The sequence below is a fragment of the Notothenia rossii genome (assembly GCF_949606895.1).
Source record: "Notothenia rossii genome assembly, chromosome: 2".
Lineage (NCBI taxonomy): Eukaryota > Metazoa > Chordata > Actinopteri > Perciformes > Nototheniidae > Notothenia > Notothenia rossii.
Window position 1 is genome coordinate 26024789 of NC_136904.1, and position 21464 is coordinate 26046252.

The 21464-nt window shown below is 41.5% G+C and overlaps 1 protein-coding gene across 2 annotated transcripts in view; it reads right to left on the minus strand.

The window, feature by feature from the left end:
- Positions 1 to 21464, minus strand: part of fbn1 (fibrillin 1) — a 60568-nt gene that overhangs the window by 35051 nt on the left and 4053 nt on the right. For both annotated transcript variants that reach the window (XM_079665030.1, XM_079665031.1), the window contains 23 exons: positions 20552 to 20647; positions 20065 to 20160; positions 13402 to 13599; positions 12254 to 12379; positions 10939 to 11064; positions 9641 to 9793; positions 9325 to 9537; positions 8592 to 8744; positions 8383 to 8502; positions 8043 to 8168; positions 7253 to 7375; positions 6228 to 6350; positions 5335 to 5487; positions 4759 to 4812; positions 4540 to 4665; positions 4311 to 4436; positions 4095 to 4214; positions 3710 to 3847; positions 3577 to 3627; positions 3355 to 3480; positions 2430 to 2657; positions 2215 to 2340; positions 1003 to 1131 (listed from right to left, as the gene is read on the minus strand). In XM_079665030.1, coding sequence (XP_079521156.1) covers positions 1003 to 1131; positions 2215 to 2340; positions 2430 to 2657; positions 3355 to 3480; positions 3577 to 3627; positions 3710 to 3847; positions 4095 to 4214; positions 4311 to 4436; positions 4540 to 4665; positions 4759 to 4812; positions 5335 to 5487; positions 6228 to 6350; positions 7253 to 7375; positions 8043 to 8168; positions 8383 to 8502; positions 8592 to 8744; positions 9325 to 9537; positions 9641 to 9793; positions 10939 to 11064; positions 12254 to 12379; positions 13402 to 13599; positions 20065 to 20160; positions 20552 to 20647 — 3030 coding nt within the window. The remainder of the gene's footprint in view (positions 1 to 1002; positions 1132 to 2214; positions 2341 to 2429; positions 2658 to 3354; positions 3481 to 3576; positions 3628 to 3709; positions 3848 to 4094; positions 4215 to 4310; positions 4437 to 4539; positions 4666 to 4758; positions 4813 to 5334; positions 5488 to 6227; positions 6351 to 7252; positions 7376 to 8042; positions 8169 to 8382; positions 8503 to 8591; positions 8745 to 9324; positions 9538 to 9640; positions 9794 to 10938; positions 11065 to 12253; positions 12380 to 13401; positions 13600 to 20064; positions 20161 to 20551; positions 20648 to 21464) is intronic.

The following is a 21464-nucleotide window of genomic DNA, read 5'->3' on the forward strand; positions in this document are numbered from 1 at the left end:
TATTTTCCAAAATAGTGAGACTCCAATTTAGGAGAGACTGTGGGAGAACATAGAAAGTATTTTATCGCTGTTTACTAAAATTGCACAGTGAAAAAATACGAGCAGCAGCTTCAAAGCTGGAAGTGATGTTAAGAACTGCCACTTACAAACAAAAAGCTTTGCTAACCCACTGACTGCAGCTCTGCAGTTTTTGCCACAGCCTAAAAGTAATTTCTCAGCCAATTTTTCGTCTAATTGCAGCTTTAGGCCAACAAAAGTATTGAGACTCTCCATTTTGTGTGTAGTATTTTTCCCAAGAATTAATCAAATGGTCTCAAAGGAAGAACAGAAATAGAGCATTAAGGATTTTCACAGATGGCAGAACATTACGACTTAGAGTTGCATATAAAAAAAACTAATTGCTGGGCAGCTGATGGTGTCTCTCACATGTCATAAGGAACAATTATCTTTTAGGACTTTATGGAGCAGTTTTTCTATTCTCATTCTCTCTCACTTGAGGTCAACTTAAACACACACACACACACACACACACACACACACACACACACACACACACACACACACACACACACACACACACACACACACACACACACACACACACACACACACACACACACACACACACACTCATATTATATTTCAGATGACATCAGCCGTCTAAACAGTGAGTTCCACGTTCGGCATGTTAGCCTAAGCACCTCATCCAGAGTTTACGGCCCAGGAGGGAGAGTGAGGACAGGGCTGGGTTGTGAGTAGAGCAGCGTTAGTGTGGAGGCTCTATAATTTAAGAACTTTAAAGTTCGGCAAACCTCTGGTCTAAGATGCTGCCACTGAGTGTGTGAAAGAATTGTTGACCAAGTTTTTTCAATCACGCTCTCAAAGACTAAATTATTTCATTAAAGAGAGCTGTCTCTGGATGTAACTGTACCAAATAATCTAATGCTGAAGGTTCAATGCATGTGATTTAAGTGTGTTGTTGTGTGAGGATTCAACACTCACCCATGCAGTTTTTCATCATCATAAAGCCACTTTCGTATCCTTCGAAGCACTCGCATTCAAAATCTCCGGCTGTGTTTATACACCTGCCCTGCCCACACAAGTCCACAGAGATGCGGCACTCGTCGATGTCTAAAGGAAAGGAAGGATCAAAAAACATCTGTTTAAAACAGCACAAACATTCACGCATGCAGTGAGCGCCTGTATTTTTTTAAATAGAAGGATACAATTAAAGAAACCTTATTGTTGCCGTGAAACATGAGATTTCACTCTCAGTAACAAATTAATTTAACACAGAAGAGAGGGACTAATGAGATCCCTAGCAAAATCATTGAGGCTAAAATACATATTATAATGTAAGGCAGACAAAGCATTAAATATTTGGACATCATTTACTACATGAAACAAAGGCTATAAAAGGACATTAAAGGGGAAGATGATTTAGACAGACTTAGCTCTTCAAGCAGATTCTTCTAGAACTAAAACCATGATCCCCCAATGTAATCCACATTTTGAAACACTTAACACAAAGACTGGGATCTCATTCATATGGGGTTAAAAGGTCCCAGATATAATTTACTTACTAACAGCCTATAAATTATTTAAGAATAAAGCCAATGAACTGGCGTTTAAATCTAACATGATGTGTTCACATTTAAGCAGAGCACATATGCAGCTAACCAGACTACAAGGACCCGCTCCAACAAGTCAAAGGAAGCCAGGCTCCCATTAGACTGAAAGAGCTCAAAGTAGGCCATGGCTTTACAACACTTCACTGTAATTAGTGTTAGCAGAGGGATTCAGAAAGAGTGACTGGTGAAGAATCAAGCATACAGTGGAGCAAATATTCTAGGCCAAAAAATCAGGAACATGAATGTCAGCTCTTAAAATATTATCAAGACTCTAGGTGAAGAGCTAATTCATTCAGAGATGTTTTCGGTATTTTAAGATGTTTTAGGAAGATAAATCAATACTTTTTCAAACTATCAATAGGATGTTTAGTTTCTAAAATGTCCGAAAATAGCGCAGTAGGTCCGTCACAATTTTCAAGAACCACAGTAGGTAAAATAGTCCTACATTCCATTTACAATGGTATTGAACAGAGTTGTTTTAGATGCTGGAACCAGCAGTTTTTTACCTTTTCATTTGGATCAACTATTAAACTGTTGTTGTTGACTGTATAGGTATTCAGCTGATTGCTATAGTACAACTTACCAGTGCAGTTCCTCTCATCAGAGTCCAGAGCATAGCCGTTATCACAGCGACAACGGAAACTGCCGATGGTGTTTCTACACCTTCCATTTGAGCACAGCGTGTTTATCATTCTGCATTCATTTAAATCTAAAGTATAGAGCAGAGAGATAAAGGCAAGTTATAGAGTATTCATGAGACACCACAGGCAGTTGTGCAGTGTGTGGAGGGTACAGTACCTTTGAGGAAGGGTCTGCCGTTGATGAAGTCGCCCCTGTGCGAGAAGCCTGGTCCACGAGGACAGAGCTGGTTGTATTCTGGAGTCCCTTTCTCAGGACACTCGTCACACTCAGGGCCCCAGGCTACACCCACGGAGCAGCAGCAGGCGTCTACTCGCTGCTTACCAGAGATGGGAGCCGCACAGCGCTCGTCCTCATGGGCGAGATAACAGTGCTCCATACGCAGGTCTGAAATCATGTTCGATGCATTTCATATAAGAATACGAAGTGGTATTCATTAAACATCTAACACATGATGAAATAAATGATTTGTTTAAAACAATGAATCAAATATCACGGATGCTGATGATGATGACCTAAACTTTTATTTTCATGAACAATGTACACTAGAAACGTTTTTAAGGTTCTTCTTGCCCCTTTTGAACATGACGGAAACTATTAAACTTGTTTTTTTTATATTGTGAAGGTTTTTTTATTTTTTTATTTTGCTTGTCTTTGTTATAATCATTATTATAATTATTATTGTTTGTTTTGTTTCTAACATGTTCAATAAAGTGACTAATACAAATCAAATAAAACACATGACATAGAAACAGTACAATTATTTCAATACACCTACATGCAGACAAGGTCTGCACAAAATCTGAAATATCCTGACTTTCCAATATTGTTTTTTCTTTCACAATATATTACTCAACAAACCAAGTGCAACCAAGATCTCCTAAATCTGAGTAAATGTTCTAGTAAACAGACGCCCTTGTCATGGAAAATGAGAGCATTACACGTTTTTTGTTTGCATAAAGTACAAGGAATTTGTAGCATGGCAATTTTAATTTGTCTTGCCTGACATTGAACATCCTGCAATGTGTCTACTGCTCATATGACATATCACGGCTATGCTGAAATACACACACACACAACCTACCAATGCATGTCCTGCCGCTGATATCCACAGTCATTCCTGGAGGGCACTGGCAGAAGAAGGAGCCCGGTGTATTGATGCACTTTCCATTGATACACACTCCGGGAAACACTCGACACTCATCCACATCTGACAGTGAAAACAGAGCCACATCAACAACAGGTTCACTGTTTCTCATTACTCAAGTGAATTGATGGGTCTACGTAGCAATCAAAGCAGTTTTACCTTCACAGATATTTCCTTTGACCCTAGCAAGGCCTTTACCACAGAATGGATCTGAAAAAGAAGGACGCACAACACATTGTCAGTCAATGCGGTACACTAAAATGTGCAAAATGGTGCAAAAAGGTCACCTCACCTTTTTCACATTTGGCACACGGGCTGTTCCAGGCTTCTCCCAGTGTGGCGCAGCAGTGGGACTTTAGTGTGGCCCCGTTGATGTTGACCTCACAGCGATTATTGACTATTTTAAGCCAGCAGGTGCCCTTAGTAGTCTCTGTTTATATGAAACAAACCTTTCTAGTTACTCACATTGTGTATGCAGTTGATCACTGAGCAAAAAAAGGGAGAGAAATACTTCATTTTAAAACCAAATCAAACTATTTGTAATACTTGATACTGTTAAATAATGTTGACTTTGAATTAACCAAACTGGGGGTTTCATTCATAATTTTTTTTTAATGTTGAATAAATAAAGATTTTAGTACATTTTTCCTCTAATTATATACAATTTGAACCCTTACCTATACACTCCATCCCAGTGCTGTCCAGTGAACTGCTGGTTGAACACAAACACACAAAGGACCCCAGGCTGTTCTTACAGTCTCCGTTAATACAGGGGTTGGACAGACACTCATCCACATCTGTCGGAAACACAACAACAGCAGATTATTGTAAATCTGATACAACACACAGCACTTTCAGTGATGTAGTTCCAACAGAATGACTGAGTCTCTAACCCTCGCAGACGTCTGTTTCGGGATCAAAGACGAATCCTTTGGGACAGTGGCAGGTGAAACTGCCCGGTGTGTTCCTGCACTGACCGTTATCACACAGCTGACGGTTCATCAGACACTCATCAATATCTGAGGAAACAGAGAGACATCATGACACATATCACACTGGCTCTTCATATCAGGGCTGTATTATTTTATAGAAGGCAAGGACATTACAGAGCAGTCAACCTACCGACACAGTTTTTGCCCGTCAGGTCTATTTCAAAGCCTTCATTGCAGGTGCATTTGTATGTCCTCAACATATTCTCACACACTCCATTCTGGCAGATATCAGGGTCGAGGGCACACTCGTTAATATCTGAGAAGGCAAAGAATAAACTGTTCAACATCAAAGCAAAGATGAGTAATAATAACCAAATGTAAGTATATATGTAACCATTGCGTTGGTTACCTCTTCCATCACCGCTGATGCCAGGGCCACTGGGGCACAGAGCCAGGAAATCAGCTGCAACAAAACGGACAAACAGCACAGTTAGGTTGACAAAAAGAAGAATTAAAAGTGTTTGAGAAAATGTCAAATTTGCCAAAATCCAAGAATTCTCAAAACAGAACATCTAATACCATGTCATTATCCATTTCTACGCTTTCTCATTTAGCCTGGATGTATATAAAAGCCTTCTCTTTAATGTGGTGCAGCTCTGGCGTCTTTTGATATAGAAACTTTAATTGGCAGGACTAATAAGAAGTCACTGGATGGTGTGTGTGTGTGTGTGTGTGTGTGTGTGTGTGTGTGTGTGTGTGTGTGTGTGTGTGTGGGTGTGTGTGTGTGTGTGTGTGTGTGTGTGTGTGTGTGTGTGTGTGTGTGTGTGTGTGTGTGTGTGTGTGTGTGTGTGTGTGTGTGTGTGTGTGTGTGTGTGTGTGTGTGTGTGTGTGTGCGTGCGTGCGTGCATGTGTGTGTTAGGTGGGTGTTAGGTGCCAGGAGGTGGCTCCATATGTGTAAAGGGTGGAGTGATTTGAAGATCCGTACCAGAGCTTTGTGGTGGGCAGGGTTGGCAGGGCTCTCCGTAGGCGTACTCGATGCTGGCACAGCAGCACTCCGACTTGGTAACAGCTCCAAATAACGGTCTAACACACTGCCCTCGCGTGTAGCCACCATAACAAGAACTGCGCATATGTGTATCTGTTTCGGACAGAAAAAGACAAGTGCGTGTGACAAACAAGGATGATGCAAGAGATCTGAAAAGAGGCTTAAAACAAAGCAAAGCAGAGAGAAATTGAGGCGGGATTCCACAGCCCTAATAAACAACAACACTGGCAAAACAAACTGTTGTTCTCCTTCAGTGATTTGACGCACCCTCCTTTGCTGAAATCTTTCTGACGAAGAAAACTCACCCAGGCCAGACCACAGCATTTCAACATTTAACACAATACACAGTGTCATTTGAGGGGAAATAGGAATGTTTAGAAAGAAACATAATCAGGTCTACTCTACTAGTGCCAGTCCAGGGAATGGGAGCACAAGGAAACAGGAAAATATTTATCACCACATCAACGCTCATTAATGATAGTGAGTGTGTGTTGTATAAGCTGTTGGTAAAGTAAATTATAGCGCGATTATACTGTAATTAGGAAACTTTGAGCTACTATGAGCTATCAGTTTCTTAAAAAAGAGGGATCATTTTGACAAAAGCTTGTTCTAATGACCAGTAGTAGAAATTAGTTTTATAAACAGAGAAATAGTTTTAAAAAACAGAAAAGTAAGTTTGTATATTTTCTGTGCAGCACAAGAGAACTTTCCCCAAAGTTTCTGCCAGACATGCCGGATACTGAAAGAGGGAGTTTGTTTGTCTTGCCTGTAAGTTTACTGTTTGCCATGGTCTTAAAAATGAACACATTCCTGAAAACAAAACCTTTACTCACCAACACAGACCCGTCCATCCAGGCCCACTGCCATCCCAGCCATACACTCACAGCGGAAGGAGCCCTCCGTGTTGATGCAGTGGCCGTTCATACACATGCCTGGAGTCTCACACTCATCAATGTCTAGAAACAGATGCAGAAAAAATGACTTCTCTTTACAAAATAAATGGTAAGAGGAAATTCACAATTTCCTGCTTAAGCATTATTAAAGTCCTCAGGTGCTTGATTCATTTAAACAAAGATTGAGCCTGAACGTCTGCACAGTTTCAGTTATATGACCTCAACTAAGAAAACATTATTTTCTTTCCCCTTGATCCCATCTGCGTATTACAATCATTATCATAATGAGCGTAAACAATGATATTGCATGCACGAATAAGAGTGTGTGTTCTGTCTGGGTGTGTTGTGGAACAGACTGCAGACTGTAGATATAAATGATGAGGCCCCGGGGCCCCTTTAGACTACACATTTCATTAATGACTGCATACATCAGGACACTTCACCCACTCCCTACTCTCCTATTTATTTATTCTGCAATGACTTAACAAGGTCAGTGTCTCAGAGATCTAACGTCTGTATCTGAAGCCATGTGGAGCACAATGGCTGCAAAATACTTGTTTTCAATGGAAATGGTTTCGCAGTTTTACTGTACATTTCATTAATTTAAACTTTGTCGCATAAGGTTCCACTCATCATTATAATATTTGACAAAATGGTCAATCCAAAACAATTGTTACAGTAAGTGAATTGAACAAGTTTAAGGAGATCTGTCTGTTCGGATCTAAAAATAGGCGGGCCCAACAATGCATGTCCAACTGGCCTGCCGGGACACTGGGGGACTTTTCCAAAGCTTGTAGGGGGATTTTTGGCTTGTTTGCTAAGAGCCACTAACATGCAAGAGAGGTAGCCATCTGCAAGCCTTGTCAAAAGTTGAGAAACTTAAAGTAACTTCTAGTGTTGTAGCCTGGTATGTTAGAATTTAGAGATGTGTTGGTAATAATCTGTGGCTCCTTCTGACAACCTACCTACACACATGCGTCCATTGCCGTCAAGCAAGAATCCAGGTTTGCAGATGCATTTGAAGCTACCATCATCATTGATACACAGTCCATTGAGGCACATGTTCCTGATCAGACACTCGTCCTGGTCTGTGGATAAATAGAAACAAATGAAAATGCAGTGGTTAAAGACCCAATTGGGGTGGGGTCTATTCACAACACATTTGCACCAAGCTCTATAATTATGGATTTTGGAGCACGCTTGACAAAAACAACAGTCATGATTTTGAATAAACTCTATTCCTATAACCTATCTCTAAGTGTAAATAATATAATCTGACTAGAGATTTGACTAGTGTTTATAGCTGTTCCTAAAGCCACAGTGGAAAGCTGGTGAAATCTGGGATACATTTTCAGCTTTTGGAAGCAATTTATAAATTAAGTTCCTAAGCTATTTGATCATCCATGGCTAAAGCAAGTTTGCAAGAATTAACAGCAAACTCAAATGAATGGAAACGAATAGATGCCTGCATGGTAAGCAAAAATAAATAAAACTAACATATGAATAATATGGAAAAAGGTTGATAGTAATATAAAATGATCATATTTTGTAGTTAATTCGCATAAACACATAAAAGCAATACCGTGATAATTTAAGATGCTGTCTATTACGTCCATGCCTCCAACAGGCATTGGTATTAAAACTGCCCATAACAAATCCACGGTCCATTAAATGTAACCATTACATATACTGTATTAATTACAGAAAAGTAGCCGTGTCTAAAATCCATAAATGTGATGTCAGTACTTGACAGACCTTGACAGTTTTTGCCGTCAGATGTAATCTCAAATCCAGCATTGCAGACACAATGGAAGCTGCCCACGGTATTCACACAGCGGCCGTTATTGCAGATGCGACCGTTAGCGACACACTCATCCAGATCTGGCAGAAACAAACAGAGTGTACAGTTAACACATACATCTTCGCGATTTGGCATGCACATGTGTGTGTGTGTGTGTGTGTGTGTGTGTGTGTGTGTGTGTGTGTGTGTGTGTGTGTGTGTGTGTGTGTGTGTGTGTGTGTGTGTGTGTGTGTGTGTGTGTGTGTGTGTGTGTGTGTGTGTGTGTGTGTGTGTGTGTGTGTGTGTGTGTGTTACCTCTGCACTCTGTCCTGGTTGCAGTAGTCTGGAATCCAGCAGGACACTGACAGATGTAAGACCCTGGGGTGTTCACACACTCTCCGTGTGCACATGGGCTTCTCTCACATTCGTCATCATCTGGAGAAAAAACATAAAGCTCATAAACCTTCTTCACCTTCATGTTCCTCCAGTTTAGAAACGTGTTCCCTATTCTATCTGGAACTTACCCAAGCACTCTCCTCTTCCATCCAACCTGAAGCCCATGTTGCACTCACAACGATATCCAATGCCCGGCATGGGGATGCACCTGCCATTCAGGCAGAGGTTGCGGAAGGCCTGACACATGTTGGTGATGTTCTGCGTGAGGATAATCCCGGATCCTGAAAGAATAATTCACACAAAAATGTTACCAAACAAAAAGGTGTTTGCGTTAGTTGGTTTAGCTTTTTTTTCGTCATATATTCATTTTGAAGGGGCTTAGGTAATTATAAAAGTATTAAAGAATGATATAACAAATCAAAATTAATGGTACCCATAAGCAAATCAATATCAATCTGATTGGGGCAAGAAAGCTCTGAGTTGTTTGATCTTCTTAAGAAACGCCCAAACTGTGCCAAAATGCCTTGCAAAATGGTTTTGAAGGAAATATTAAAAGTGGAAGATTAACCAAAATAAACTCAATACGTTTAAATGATCCTTTTCTGCACATATTAAATCCATATATTTGCTGCAATACCAAGAGGTTATAAATAGCAGTGAATGTTTTCCATCATTGAAATAGACTTGTTAGCTAGAGTGTTGTGCATGCTCAAAACTGGAACACACAATAACAAAAGAGCAGTTTGAGGTTGAGTATTGCACATCCATTGATTAGGACCAGAATAATAAACTATCTATGCACACATACACTTTTAAGACATGCTGTGAATGTGAATAAAACAAAAGACAGCAGGAACATACCTGGTCGAGGTTGTAATGGTAGTTGTCCTGGAAATGGGAATTGTCTTGGGATCTGGCCAGGATTTTGACCAGGATACTGGGGTAACTGGCCAGGATTTTGACCAGGATATGGAAGTGGGTAGATGGCAGGGAGGTCGGGACTCCCTGGGACACGACCAGGAATCACTCCATTGTTCCCATCAGGTATCTGGATGCACAGTTTCTGGTACTCTTCTAAAATGACGAAAACCAATAGGAGGTAGGCTCCGTGTTGAGACATGGAGACAGATAGCTGAGAACAAGATATTTAAAGCATTGTGATGGTAAATGGCCCCACCTGATCCACGAATGGGACACATTTCCGGGGAGGATCCGTCAGACCAACAGCGTCCACTATCACAGCAGCACTGCATTTTGGTCAACAGCTGCGAGTTTTGGTTGGCGCAGCGCCCATTCAGCACGCTAGCGTAGCAGTACCCTCCACGAGAATCTGTGGGAAACAGCACAGCATGAAGTTAAACCAACCATGATGTATGGAATATGGCATGTGTTGTCTGCATGTTGAGCAAATTGGCAGGAGAACAATCAAAAGCAGTTGTGGTTGCTTCAGATTTTCCATAATTTGGACGATGGAAGCCATTTCCAATAGTCATCAATTCATATTTATGAGAACCTTTCCTACATCTTGCAGTTTCTGGCACTGTGCAGTTGCATGACTAACACTCAGGTTCCCCATTAACATAAATATATCATGTCGTGTTTAACACCCAACCCATCCAGCGCATTCACATGGAGAAACTGACTGCCTATACCACTGATTGCTTGGTTAACTTCGACAAGATGACAGGCAAGCAAAGTGGCTGGAATAAAAACAGTTGGGCCTTGTCAGGGTTGGAGTGGACTGTGCTGCATGGGAAACAGACTAAAATGTTTGGTACAACCCTTTTCTGGAGCAATAGACTCAGACATTCCTTCCTCACAAACATCCTCTCCTCGGGGGGTAATGTGAGCGCGTGTTTGCATAATATGTTTGTGTGTGAATCCAAGTGTGTATGCATGCGCATGTGAGTCTGTGCGTGTATATCTAATGGACTATTCTGACTCAAATTCCTCCGTAAAGTAGGTCTGTTTTTGGTCAAACTGAGCTGAACTTGAGAGCTTTGCAGCCTTTTTTGGTGATTATGTGTGCATGTGTGTGTGATACACACTCTTCACTGTTCACACAGTCTGACAGACACAAGCATATTCTACTTCTTCCAACTGTGTTGTCAAAATTCAAAGTCAGACGAGTTTACCTCACTCGTCACGTGTCCTCCTCAGTTTAAAGAGTATATATATAATATATAATATATAATATAGCTCATTGTTGTGAAGCTAGAAACAAGTGACTACTGACCTAAATCCTACCAGCTGGAACGTTGGATTGTTTTCAGCTCTTTCTGCTCTTAGTCACAGGCATGAAGGGAGAAGAACCAAAATGGGGTGGAAAAAGGAAAAAAGAAAGAGGCGGCCCCTTTTTCACTCAACTTCTTTGTCTCAAATTTCATCTACCCTAGTAACAATGAACCAAAGCAAATACAATGCAGTTGATTATAGTTTACAGAGGCGTGACAGCTAGCGTGACAGATGGCTCACCTATACACTTGGATCCATCCAAAGATGTGTAATATCCCTGGGGACACTTGCAGATGTAGCTGCCAACAGTGTTAGAGCATTCACCTACACCACAAAGACCTTGGATGTTTGAACACTCGTCCAGATCTGCAGAGAGCGGAGGAGAAGACAAAAAACGATCAAGTATTTTTTCCAAACATTTGAGATTGCTTCCTGTTTGTTAAAAACTGCACAGAAATCATAACTGTTGGGGAAAGCGATTAAACTGAAATATGAATGTCTTCAAGAGTGACTAAAACACATGTTGGCAATGACAATGGAAATAAGGCATTGTAACAGGATATTAAATCCAGGGGCCTCTGTAGCGGCTCTTCTGTTAGCACCATTGCACAAAGTATGTTAAGGAACTGTAACGTAGACCTGTTTAAAATGTCTTATACAAAGTCAAGAAGTTTTCCACCAATTATTTCTGGCCATAAAGTAGCACATTCGAGTCTGCAAATGAGTGCTACAATAGCCTGTTCAGTCTGTTTCACAAGAGTTAAGCTTCGTCTGGAAATTGTCATTTTCATGTTTTCATAGCCAATATTTTTTACACACTAACTGTGGGTCTCTATGTGGGAAGGAACAAAGGTGATGCAGAGAGGAAGATGTTATTTCAGATTCTTTGGAGCCTGACACATTAAAAAGCATAGTTTTGCCTCCAAGTGTATTGATAAAATTATGATTGTATAACTATGTAAGTCAGTCTAAGGTTGATAATCAGGATCCACAACTGAGTCAAAACAACTTGTTACTGTCTCTGTACATACCTGACCACAAAGTAACTCAGTATTACACGGCAATACTTATATGAACTAGCATTAGCTAACATTAGCCTCCATAAGCCACTGGGCATAACAGACCAATTAAGGTTGTAGCAGCAAATCCCCTGAGTGCATTGAATTTAGTAATTGTGCATTTTTCTGCTCCTTAATTCAGCTATTTGTGTGTCTTTCAGAGTTAACATAGTCTCTCTTTACACATGTACATGAGGGAAAAGCCTCTTATACGCATCACATTTAAGTATTAAACAGGATTACTGGGAGAAAGCTGAGTGCTGCTTTGGTTTAATTAAACCTGTTTCAAGGGAAGGGCAAAGTGGCATATGTGTGGTCTTTCCCCACAAAGTAATAATCAGAATACCACAACTGAGGTAAAGTTAACCTTAAATAGATGGATATTTCTAATTAAAAACTTTTAAAATCATTGATTCCACCCTACTCTGTAATTCGAGTTTACACTGAAAGTCATACATTTCACAGTTTAATGTGATGGCTGTTAGGTTAATTCTTACCATCACATTTCTGTGAGACCTCGTTGAACTTGTGGCCAGCGGGGCATTTACATTCAAAGGATCCCACTGTGTTGATACAGTTTCCTCCTTGACAGAGGCCAGGGATGGCCTGGCACTCATCCACATCTGTACATACAAAGCATACAATTATTTCACACTCTAACACACACACACATGGGATCACAGACTCCTGTAATGTACAAAAAAAGGAAAATGACACAGAGATGGTAATGCAATTCAGTGCAGGGGCAAGAGAGCAACTTTAACATAGAAATCTGCACACGACTGGATAAGCATGGATTTCAATTGGGTCTGTTTTAACAGTCTGGCTCGGACTTTCCTGCGATCAACAGAGTGACAAGGGAAAAGAAAAGGGAGAGAGAAGAATGTCTCCTGCAGGAGGAACAGAAATGAAAGCCAAGTCGACCAAGGAAGAGATGGAAATACAGAAAGGAAAGGTCTAACGTCAAACAGAAGGTTACAGTCGTGATCATACACAATGACGTTTGTGTATGGAGATTTGTTTCATGAGGGTCGATATGTAGTCATCAGAGAATTGTGGACTAGGTTTTGGGAACTTTTGGGAAAAACTTGTGACAGATTTGATGATCAAATTAAATGAAATTAATGTATTTGACAGCTAAAAATGTGGGTCTCAGGCTAGAAAGCCCCAGGAGGCTGTGACCTGATGCAGTCAGAGCGCTGCATGTTCCTCTGGGTTCTGGCTCCGATCCGTCTCCCCTGCAGAGGTTCTGCTGTTGTTGGGTCTGAGGCAGACAGGCAGAGGGCCGTCTTACCAGGAATGAGCTCTCCCACGTGGCACCGCCACTGACCCGTGTTACTGACTCTGACAGTCCCGCCACAGTGTGTGTCTGCGGGCATTCCATACACATGTGGGAGGCACTGCCACCAACCCCAATTTAACCCAATTAGAACTAATCCTCTGGAGAGGGGATGATGGGTAGAGATGAGGGAACGACAGAGGAAGAGAGGTGAAGGCAGACAAGGAGGGGGAAGGAGTTAAAGCGAGCAAATATAAGGATAGAAGCAGCACTTTTCTCGCTGAAGGAGAGAGGAGGGAGGGTGACAGAGAAAAACACAGACAGAAAACTGAAAAAAAGACAGAGAATCTGTGGAACAGACTTTACCTTGGCACGCCCCGGTGCGGTGATTTGGTATGAACCCTCTTCGACAGGGGTGAGGCTGGGCAGGGCACATCTCGCAGGGGTGACCCCACGCCCGTCCCACTGTGGCGCAGCACAAATTCTTTGTGCACACAATGCCTGTGAGCTGGCCCTGGCACATCTGGTTGTGCACCGAGGCGAAGCACGGCCCGGTGCGGTAATCTACAAAGCCAAAGCAGGAGTTTGTGTTGGAAACTTTACTTTGTTTCTCCATTTTGAGTACAAACACAATGCTAAATTGCAAATATGATAGCCGCTCCAGCACCTATCAATCACTTGTATTGGTGGAAGTCCTTTAGATTTAAAACTAGTTTTAAACAAAGCATTTGTGAAACATTGTATCCAAAACTGTGAAAAGAAAGCTAAAGCCAAAGTTGATAAAACCTCAAACATTCACTTGATTCTGTGAGTTAAACACTTTAAGGCTTAAACAAACAGAAATGCAGCTTGTCTACGACTCACTCACGTTATGAGTGATGCCAGAATGGACAGTAACACACACCATAAAGAAAGCATTGTCTTTTCCTGGCATTTTAATCGGTCTGGCTCTCAGGTGCATTGTCATTTATGTGTGTGTGTGTGTGTGTGTGTGTGTGTGTGTGTGTGTGTGTGTGTGTGTGTGTGTGTGTGTGTGTGTGTGTGTGTGTGTGTGTGTGTGTGTGTGTGTGTGTGTGTGTGTGTGTGTGTGTGTGTGTGTGTGTGTGTGTGTGTGTGTGTGTGTGTGTGTGTGTGTGTGTGTGTGTGTGTGATAGAGAAAAGTAGAGATAGGGAAAGGGTCTGGAAAACCTTTTAAAGTTGTGTGGGGGCGGCTGTGGAAAGTAATCGAAACGAGCTAGAATAAGCAAAGAGACACAGACAATAAAAAATCTGTCTGGTGCACATATTGTATGATCATCGGTTCTTCAGTAACATGTATTGTGTTTTAAAGTAATATGACTCATTAACCTTGTTGTGTGCTGTTTTCTATATTTTATTATTATTCACAATCGATGGAATAGGTCATCTCCCCTAAGGCCGGCAGAGGCTGGGCGTGTCTGTGAAACACAGTAGGTGATTTCCCCACAGCTACAGCAGCCTAGAGTTAAAACTAAACAGCTTAAATAAATATGAGCTCAAAAGTGTGAAGAAAGTCCCTCCTTCGAGATTTCTTCACCTCTCCTCCCCTTCAAAATGGTTTCATATTCATTCCCTTGATCTTACTGCTTGCATGCATCCACCTTCCACTCCACTCTCTCCAAACACCACTCTTTAGTTGCATACTCCCCACTGATATAAAAAGGTCACTGAAACTAATCAGGGGAAAAATTGTAAGCTGGCGAAACAGAGATAGGGACGGAGAGAAAGAAAGGGTGAAAAACTCATCCCTCCCAAAATAATCTGGCCCCGATCCAAAAGCAAAAATCATTTCCACATTTCACGGCAGACAACAGACAGCGAGAGGAAAGAGGGAGACCGGTTCCAACAGCGCAGTCGTTTAAAACAAACGAGACATTGTGCGTTTCCCGTGCGGACCGGGGCCCAGCCCAGACCCGTCACGTGCCTCCACGGTCTCTCCGCCTCTGGCTCCAGCGCTGTGTGAAACAGAACTGGGTCATCTCTCCCTCTCTCTCACTCCCTCCTGCTCAGCCTCTACAGGATACCAAATGCTGTTGATTCTTTGTCTCCATCCACCCAGCGGGAGAAATTAATTAAGGACATTTATTCAAGTACAGTTTTTTTTGTATTTATTTAAGTGTTTCCATTTTGGGAAACCTCTTCGCTACAACATTTCAGATGGAAACTTTGTACTTCTGAATCACCTATATTAGTTAGAGAGCTAGCTAGAAGTGAGTTATTTTGAAGATTTAGTTACATGCTAAACACAAGATCAAATCTGATAATATGGTGCATTGTAACATATATATATAAAGAACTCACACGACTTGAGCTCAAAACAACACCACATGTTTTTCTTAGATTTTTTAGACCAGACAAAATCCAAAAAGACTTGGAACTTGACTCTGCCCTTTACACAAATAACTCTAGACTTCACTTGGACTTGGACGTTTTTTGGACACAGGACCTGTAGTGGAATATTTTAACTGAAGTAAGGGACCTAAGTACTTATTCAACTGTTGCTTTAAACGACATTCAGCTTTAAGACAAATAAACCCAACCAGTTGCCAGGTAACTAATTAAAGCCTACATTACGTACCTTACCGACAACAACAAAGCTGTACACCTTATATAGGAAAAAGCAATGACAGGAGCTATGGAAAGTTTTTACATGGCGCCCGTATAAGCTGAGTACAGCAGACAGAGTAAATAACTCAGGTTTATCTTTTCATCAGAATAAAGTGTATATGCAGTGTGAGAAAAAGTTTTTAGAGAGTACTTGTCCATGGACAAGTGAGTTTGGCAATTTACTTGTCCGAATACATTTTTCACTTGTCCAGAATGGACACAAATTGGGGCGACTGGAATCTTCTTCTTCTCCATCGTATTTTACATTTTCCCACGGTTTTACGACACCGCTAACGTAAGTGAGCGGTGAGATTTTACTGCATCACACATAGGGTTGGGTATCGTTTGGATTTGAACGATTCCGGTTCTGCTTTTCGATTCCAGTCATTTTCGGTTCTCGATTCCGGTTCTTTGAGAGGGTAAAAATAAGTCCCATGAAAAACTGGGAGAAAAATATATTTATGAAAACATTAAGTCAAATCTGTATTCCTATTTACAAATCACTTCATACTGTTTAATCTATTACGGTTATTGAATAGAATTATATGAAAATAATCTCTGCATTGTTTATTTAGTTTTAAGTGGTGCAGTTTGAGAATGTACAATTGGCCCAGTCTCCTCTGATGTTACACTGCAACCTGCCTGTGAGACAGAGTCCAACCACACATGTTCAACGCATAGGCCTTATAATAATAATAATAATAATAATAATATATTATATTTATAGCCTATAGGCCTAGCGCTTTTCTACAACTCAAAGACGCTTGCACGCTTACACATGTCCTGCAATACTATGCTGCAGCTGCCCAGCTGCTCACTGTTTGTAAAAGTAAATAAATAGTATTTTCATTTCAATAATGTACTTTCTATACCCTGCTTCATAAACAATACTGACATCCCTGTGCTCCTCCGAGTCTGGGGGTCCGGGGATGTGAGGAAAGCGCTAGGACACAGGGAGGCTGCTACACTTCATAAATGAAATGGCAGTCAATATTAACAACACAGGAGCTAAAACGCTTAATAACCTTCATTACGCGTTAAAGAAAGAACATAAGAAAGTTTGACAAAGATGAGGCTGTTAAACGGGCATCAGATCCGCTGTGTGTAGAAAGAGAGAGAGAGAGAGACGCTGAGCCGCACCGTGCAGCGATCAGCTGATACGGAGCATAGAGAGAGAGAGCTGCGGTCCGCGGGGCTCGGCCTCCTGTCCTCACAACTCTTATCAATCCCGGGACCGGACAATTGTTATTTCTTGTTCCTACTCGGAACCGAGTTTTGCTTCCCAACTCTGCCACTGTGCTACACTTCCCGCCCCGCCCCCGTCTACTGTACAGAAAGCGGCGAGATGCATTTCCTTAGGAATCGACAAGCAGAACCGAAACTAACATTTCTAAACGAACAATGGTGGACACGTACAATTTGCGAATGAGTTCTGCCTTTTGTAAACTGAATTTATCAATAATTTTTCAATAAATCAGGGCGAAAAACGTCACTTGTCCGCCGGACAAGTCAATTGAAAGATCTACTTGTCCGATATTGTAAATAACACGTCCCGGACGGTGGGACGTGTACTTTTTCGCACACTGAATTATGTCATTACTTTCAAGCTGCCACACATAATCCATATGACATAATACCTGCTCATTACGGAGGAGCGCAAACACTAAAAAACTAAAAGATCTGAGCATGAAATAGAGCAAAGACAAGCGCAGCACTTAAACAGTCAGCTGACGTAAACAGGGAGAGGCGGACAGCTGTAGGAAGAAAGTGGTGTCATTTCATCTGTCATCTTACTTTCTCTCTGTGAACTGCATACAGCTGGGGGATCCACCCATGTCCTGTACATCTGGGAGCAATCACATGTGTTCACACACAAATGCACTCTAACACACACACACAGAATTTAAGCCAATGTCCCAGCCCCTCACCAGCAGTCTAGCCAGAGATGATCTCAAAACAGACCAAAACTTGCTTCACTTGTTTTTGCTGCTTTCTGGTAGCTGCTTCAAAAAACATGCATCTGACGGAGGGCGGATAGTTTGTTTTGACTCTCATTAGCAGGCTTGTCTGTGCAGAGCTTCAGTCCCTTTTGGAAACACAATTGTGAAATGCTGGACTCCTCAATAACCAGTGAGTTTGTGCACGACAACAGCCTTGATGTGAAAAGGACGGAAGCCGTCGGGAAGAGGGTCAAAAGGGTTTCCTGGATTCACTGTTTGGACACTTCTTCTGGCAGATGGTGCTTACATGCCTTAGCATGTGCGTAATTTGTGCAAATGCACCCTTACGTTTGTGCATGGTTCCATGCATGGGTTAAAGGGTCTAATATCTGGGTGGGGCGTTCCTACTTGGCCCGTCAGCAGATTTCTCCATCCTCTTAGAACTTACAAGTCGAGCATGCACACATATGCACACACTTGCATACACACACTCAGTTAAGTTGTGGGATAGTTATCTTCTGAGGTTTGCACTCGGCTAGAAGAGAGTGATGATGAGTCACTCTCTTCTAGCCGATACATTAAGAGGCAAGAGAGCCTACTGACTATGTAAATCACGTATTGCCATGTTTAGTGCAAATCTTTCATCATCATCCCAAGTGATTTCAATGGAGTCACAACGAAGGCTCGACCTTACAACTTCATAGCTACATATTTGTTCAGCAGGAGCAAAAATTCCTGCGTGCAATCAGCAGCAGCGTGGCTGGATCTCAGCAATCCCACATTCCAACCTAAATCACATTTGCAACCAACAAAGAGCGCGTTGATATACCAGGCTGCATTTTCACTGCAGTCAGCTGTGCCTGGTGGAGGGGCCGCTGGCCAGCAGATCACCAGCCACTTGGCAGCACACAGCTCTGCAGTGGTGGTGTGTTAATGTCGAGCCCTGATTGCTCCAGGATCTTTCCACATCCAAAGAACCACCTGAGCCCTGAGTGCAGCTACCTCTCCCCTGGTCAGAGCATGTGTTTGTCGAAAACCTTGTGTTCTTGCTAAAGTGATAAGATCAAGCCATAATTGAGGCACTGTTCTGTAAATTGCATTAACAACAGTGCGGGGTTGTGCATGTGCTCATGTTTGTGTGAGAGCACAATGGCTTTCCCTTGGGAGGTGGTGATGGATACTAGCCAAGGAAATTCCAGTGAAAGTAACTTAACCCAAAACATGACTGTAAACGTTGGCCTACTTTCCTTACCTCTATTAGTACAACCAAATGCAAGATGAAGGACCAAATAACTGATCAATTGACAGGGCAGAACATATTATAATGCTCATTATTGATCCAACTTGTACGATTAGTAAGATTACAATATGAGGCATTGTTTCTAAATAAGAGTTAACCAAGTACCAACATATTGTTTTTGAAAACATTTTGGTTCCAATATTCTATAGATATTGCGATACTAGAGTTATAGTGAATTATTATGGCCACGACAAAAGGTATGCCTGTTTTATCAGCAAACGTAAAAGTAAAATACCAGTGGTAAATCAACATTTTAAAACTAGATGGGGTTAAATCTTCTTTCCATTCAACATTTATTAATCAGAAACCAAAACAAAAGACACCAACAGCTTTGTTTAATAGGTTCCTTGAAAACATCTACAAGATACTGTGTGCTTGATTTGAATTACTCAGGAGTCACACAAACCCTTAGGCCAAGCTTCCACAGGAAAGGGTGAAAAGCAAAGTCACAGCATACAAGTGTGCTTCAGCAGATAAGCGCTGGCGCTAACCCACAAGACAACCAGATAGTGGCCTATTAGTTGCAAGATTGAAGAAAGCACTAAAGTAAAAAAAGGACCAATCCACACCAAACTAACAGGCCTCTCAAGAATGGCCTTGTTAAAAGGGATGTTACTAATTAGGAGCTCTGCTGCTAATCCAAATATTAGCTTTACAAGGTCACCCCTTTGACCTTTTCAGGTCATCACCACCACAGACCCCCAGCACATACATAAACTGCACACACATTTGCCTGCACATGCACAAGTTTCACTCAGAAAGTGCAAAGAGCAGGCTGCTCTCGGTTTGCATGTGCTTGTATACCTTGAATATTTTGTTCACATGTGCCAGAGTCCAACCACAGGAGGTTGGGAGGTCTTCAGCTAACAAAGACATCACGTTCCCCTGGGCTGTGCTTCAGAGCAGATGTGGAAAAATTGGTCATTTGGTAGACCAAGCTTGACATGCAAATGTTCCACAACAAACCACATCCATGGAGCCGGTGGCATGACTAAGCAGGAATTGTCTTTCGTCACAAAAAACCACAGCCATTCAGTACAGAGTCATATTTTCACAGAAGCAGCACATAATACACTTTGAAAACCACTTCCATAGTTGTAAGTAGTGAACGTAGAGTAAAGAGACTGCATGTGTGATGTAAGATGTTAGTGTGGCGCTCCTTACCTCTCTCACACTGAGCCCCAGTGAAGCCATAGGTACACACGCATTTGTTGGGGGCCACACACCTTCCTCCATTAAGGCAGCCATTCTCACAAACCGCTGGAGAAGAAAAGAGAGAAAAACAATCTCTGTGACCTCACAAAACACATTGTAGACCATTCCTCAAGTATTCATATGGTATTTATGATAATTTCACTCAAATGAAATGAGTACAAAATGATGACGTGATGACATTTTGGAGACAATGTATTTTTCATCATCAATTATCTTGGTAAGTACAAAGTTATTATAATTTATAGGAAGGATGGCCAAAACTACAACAAGCTAGCAGCTCTGAGGGGCTGATCTTTGGCCGGCCAGCTTGAGCTGAATGTTTACTATGTTTAATTCTAGCGCTTTCACAGGAACATGTAAAGGCTCAGGGTTCAGCTTGATAGCATGCTAACATTTGCTAATTAGCAATAAAAACAAGCTAAAAAAGTATCCTTACGTTGCCCGCAGTGGTTCCCCACGTAGCCTTTCTGACACTGGCAGTTGTCCTCAGCACACGTTCCCCCGTTCATACACCGAATGTTACAGTTCTGGACTGTGGGCACAACAACAGAATTACACACAAACAGACACACACAGGGTTATGTTAAGAGTTAAATTCAGAGTACACAAACATACGCTGCATATTGGATTTACAACATTAACACAATCCACTCTGAACTCTTAAAGTCATACTGGGATATCATTTCATAGAAATGTATAATGTGCAAACAGATGAGCACATTGGGTTGAAGCGGTGTGAGCTGCAAGAAGAGCAACAATGAGGAGATGTTGACTATGGACCTCTTCCAAAGCACACACACACCCAAACGACTCACACACAAACAACCTACGAAATTGACCGGTATTTTCAAGAATGTGATTGCAACATAAAGTATATCGATTGCTTAGAGCAGTTTCAAGATTATGTTTTCAGGAAGTTTTTGGCTTAGTATCTCATATTTATATACCATTATAGTGCTCATTACTCCTGATGAGGAGATGGAAATGTAGGAAAAAAATGCAAAAGCCATACTGCGGTTTGAACTACAGGAATCTGAGCCAATTAACAATATTTTTCATATCCTACAGAGGAAAGCTACATCTACATGGTTTTCATCATCCGTCAGTGCTTGTCATTATTGTTCCTGCAATATATGTTTTTCTTCAGATTAAAACTCTTTTTAAAAAAAGCGAAAAAGCCAGGGAGGTAGTAAACGCCGTACTTTCCAAGAAACGCTTACTTCTGACATACACTCCTATTTACATAAATCATCAACCAAGTCAAATACCAGTTAACTCCCTCGTCTATGCACACTATATTATAAACCCATCAAGCAAGCTTCAAAAGAGTTCACTCCTTGGGAAAATGG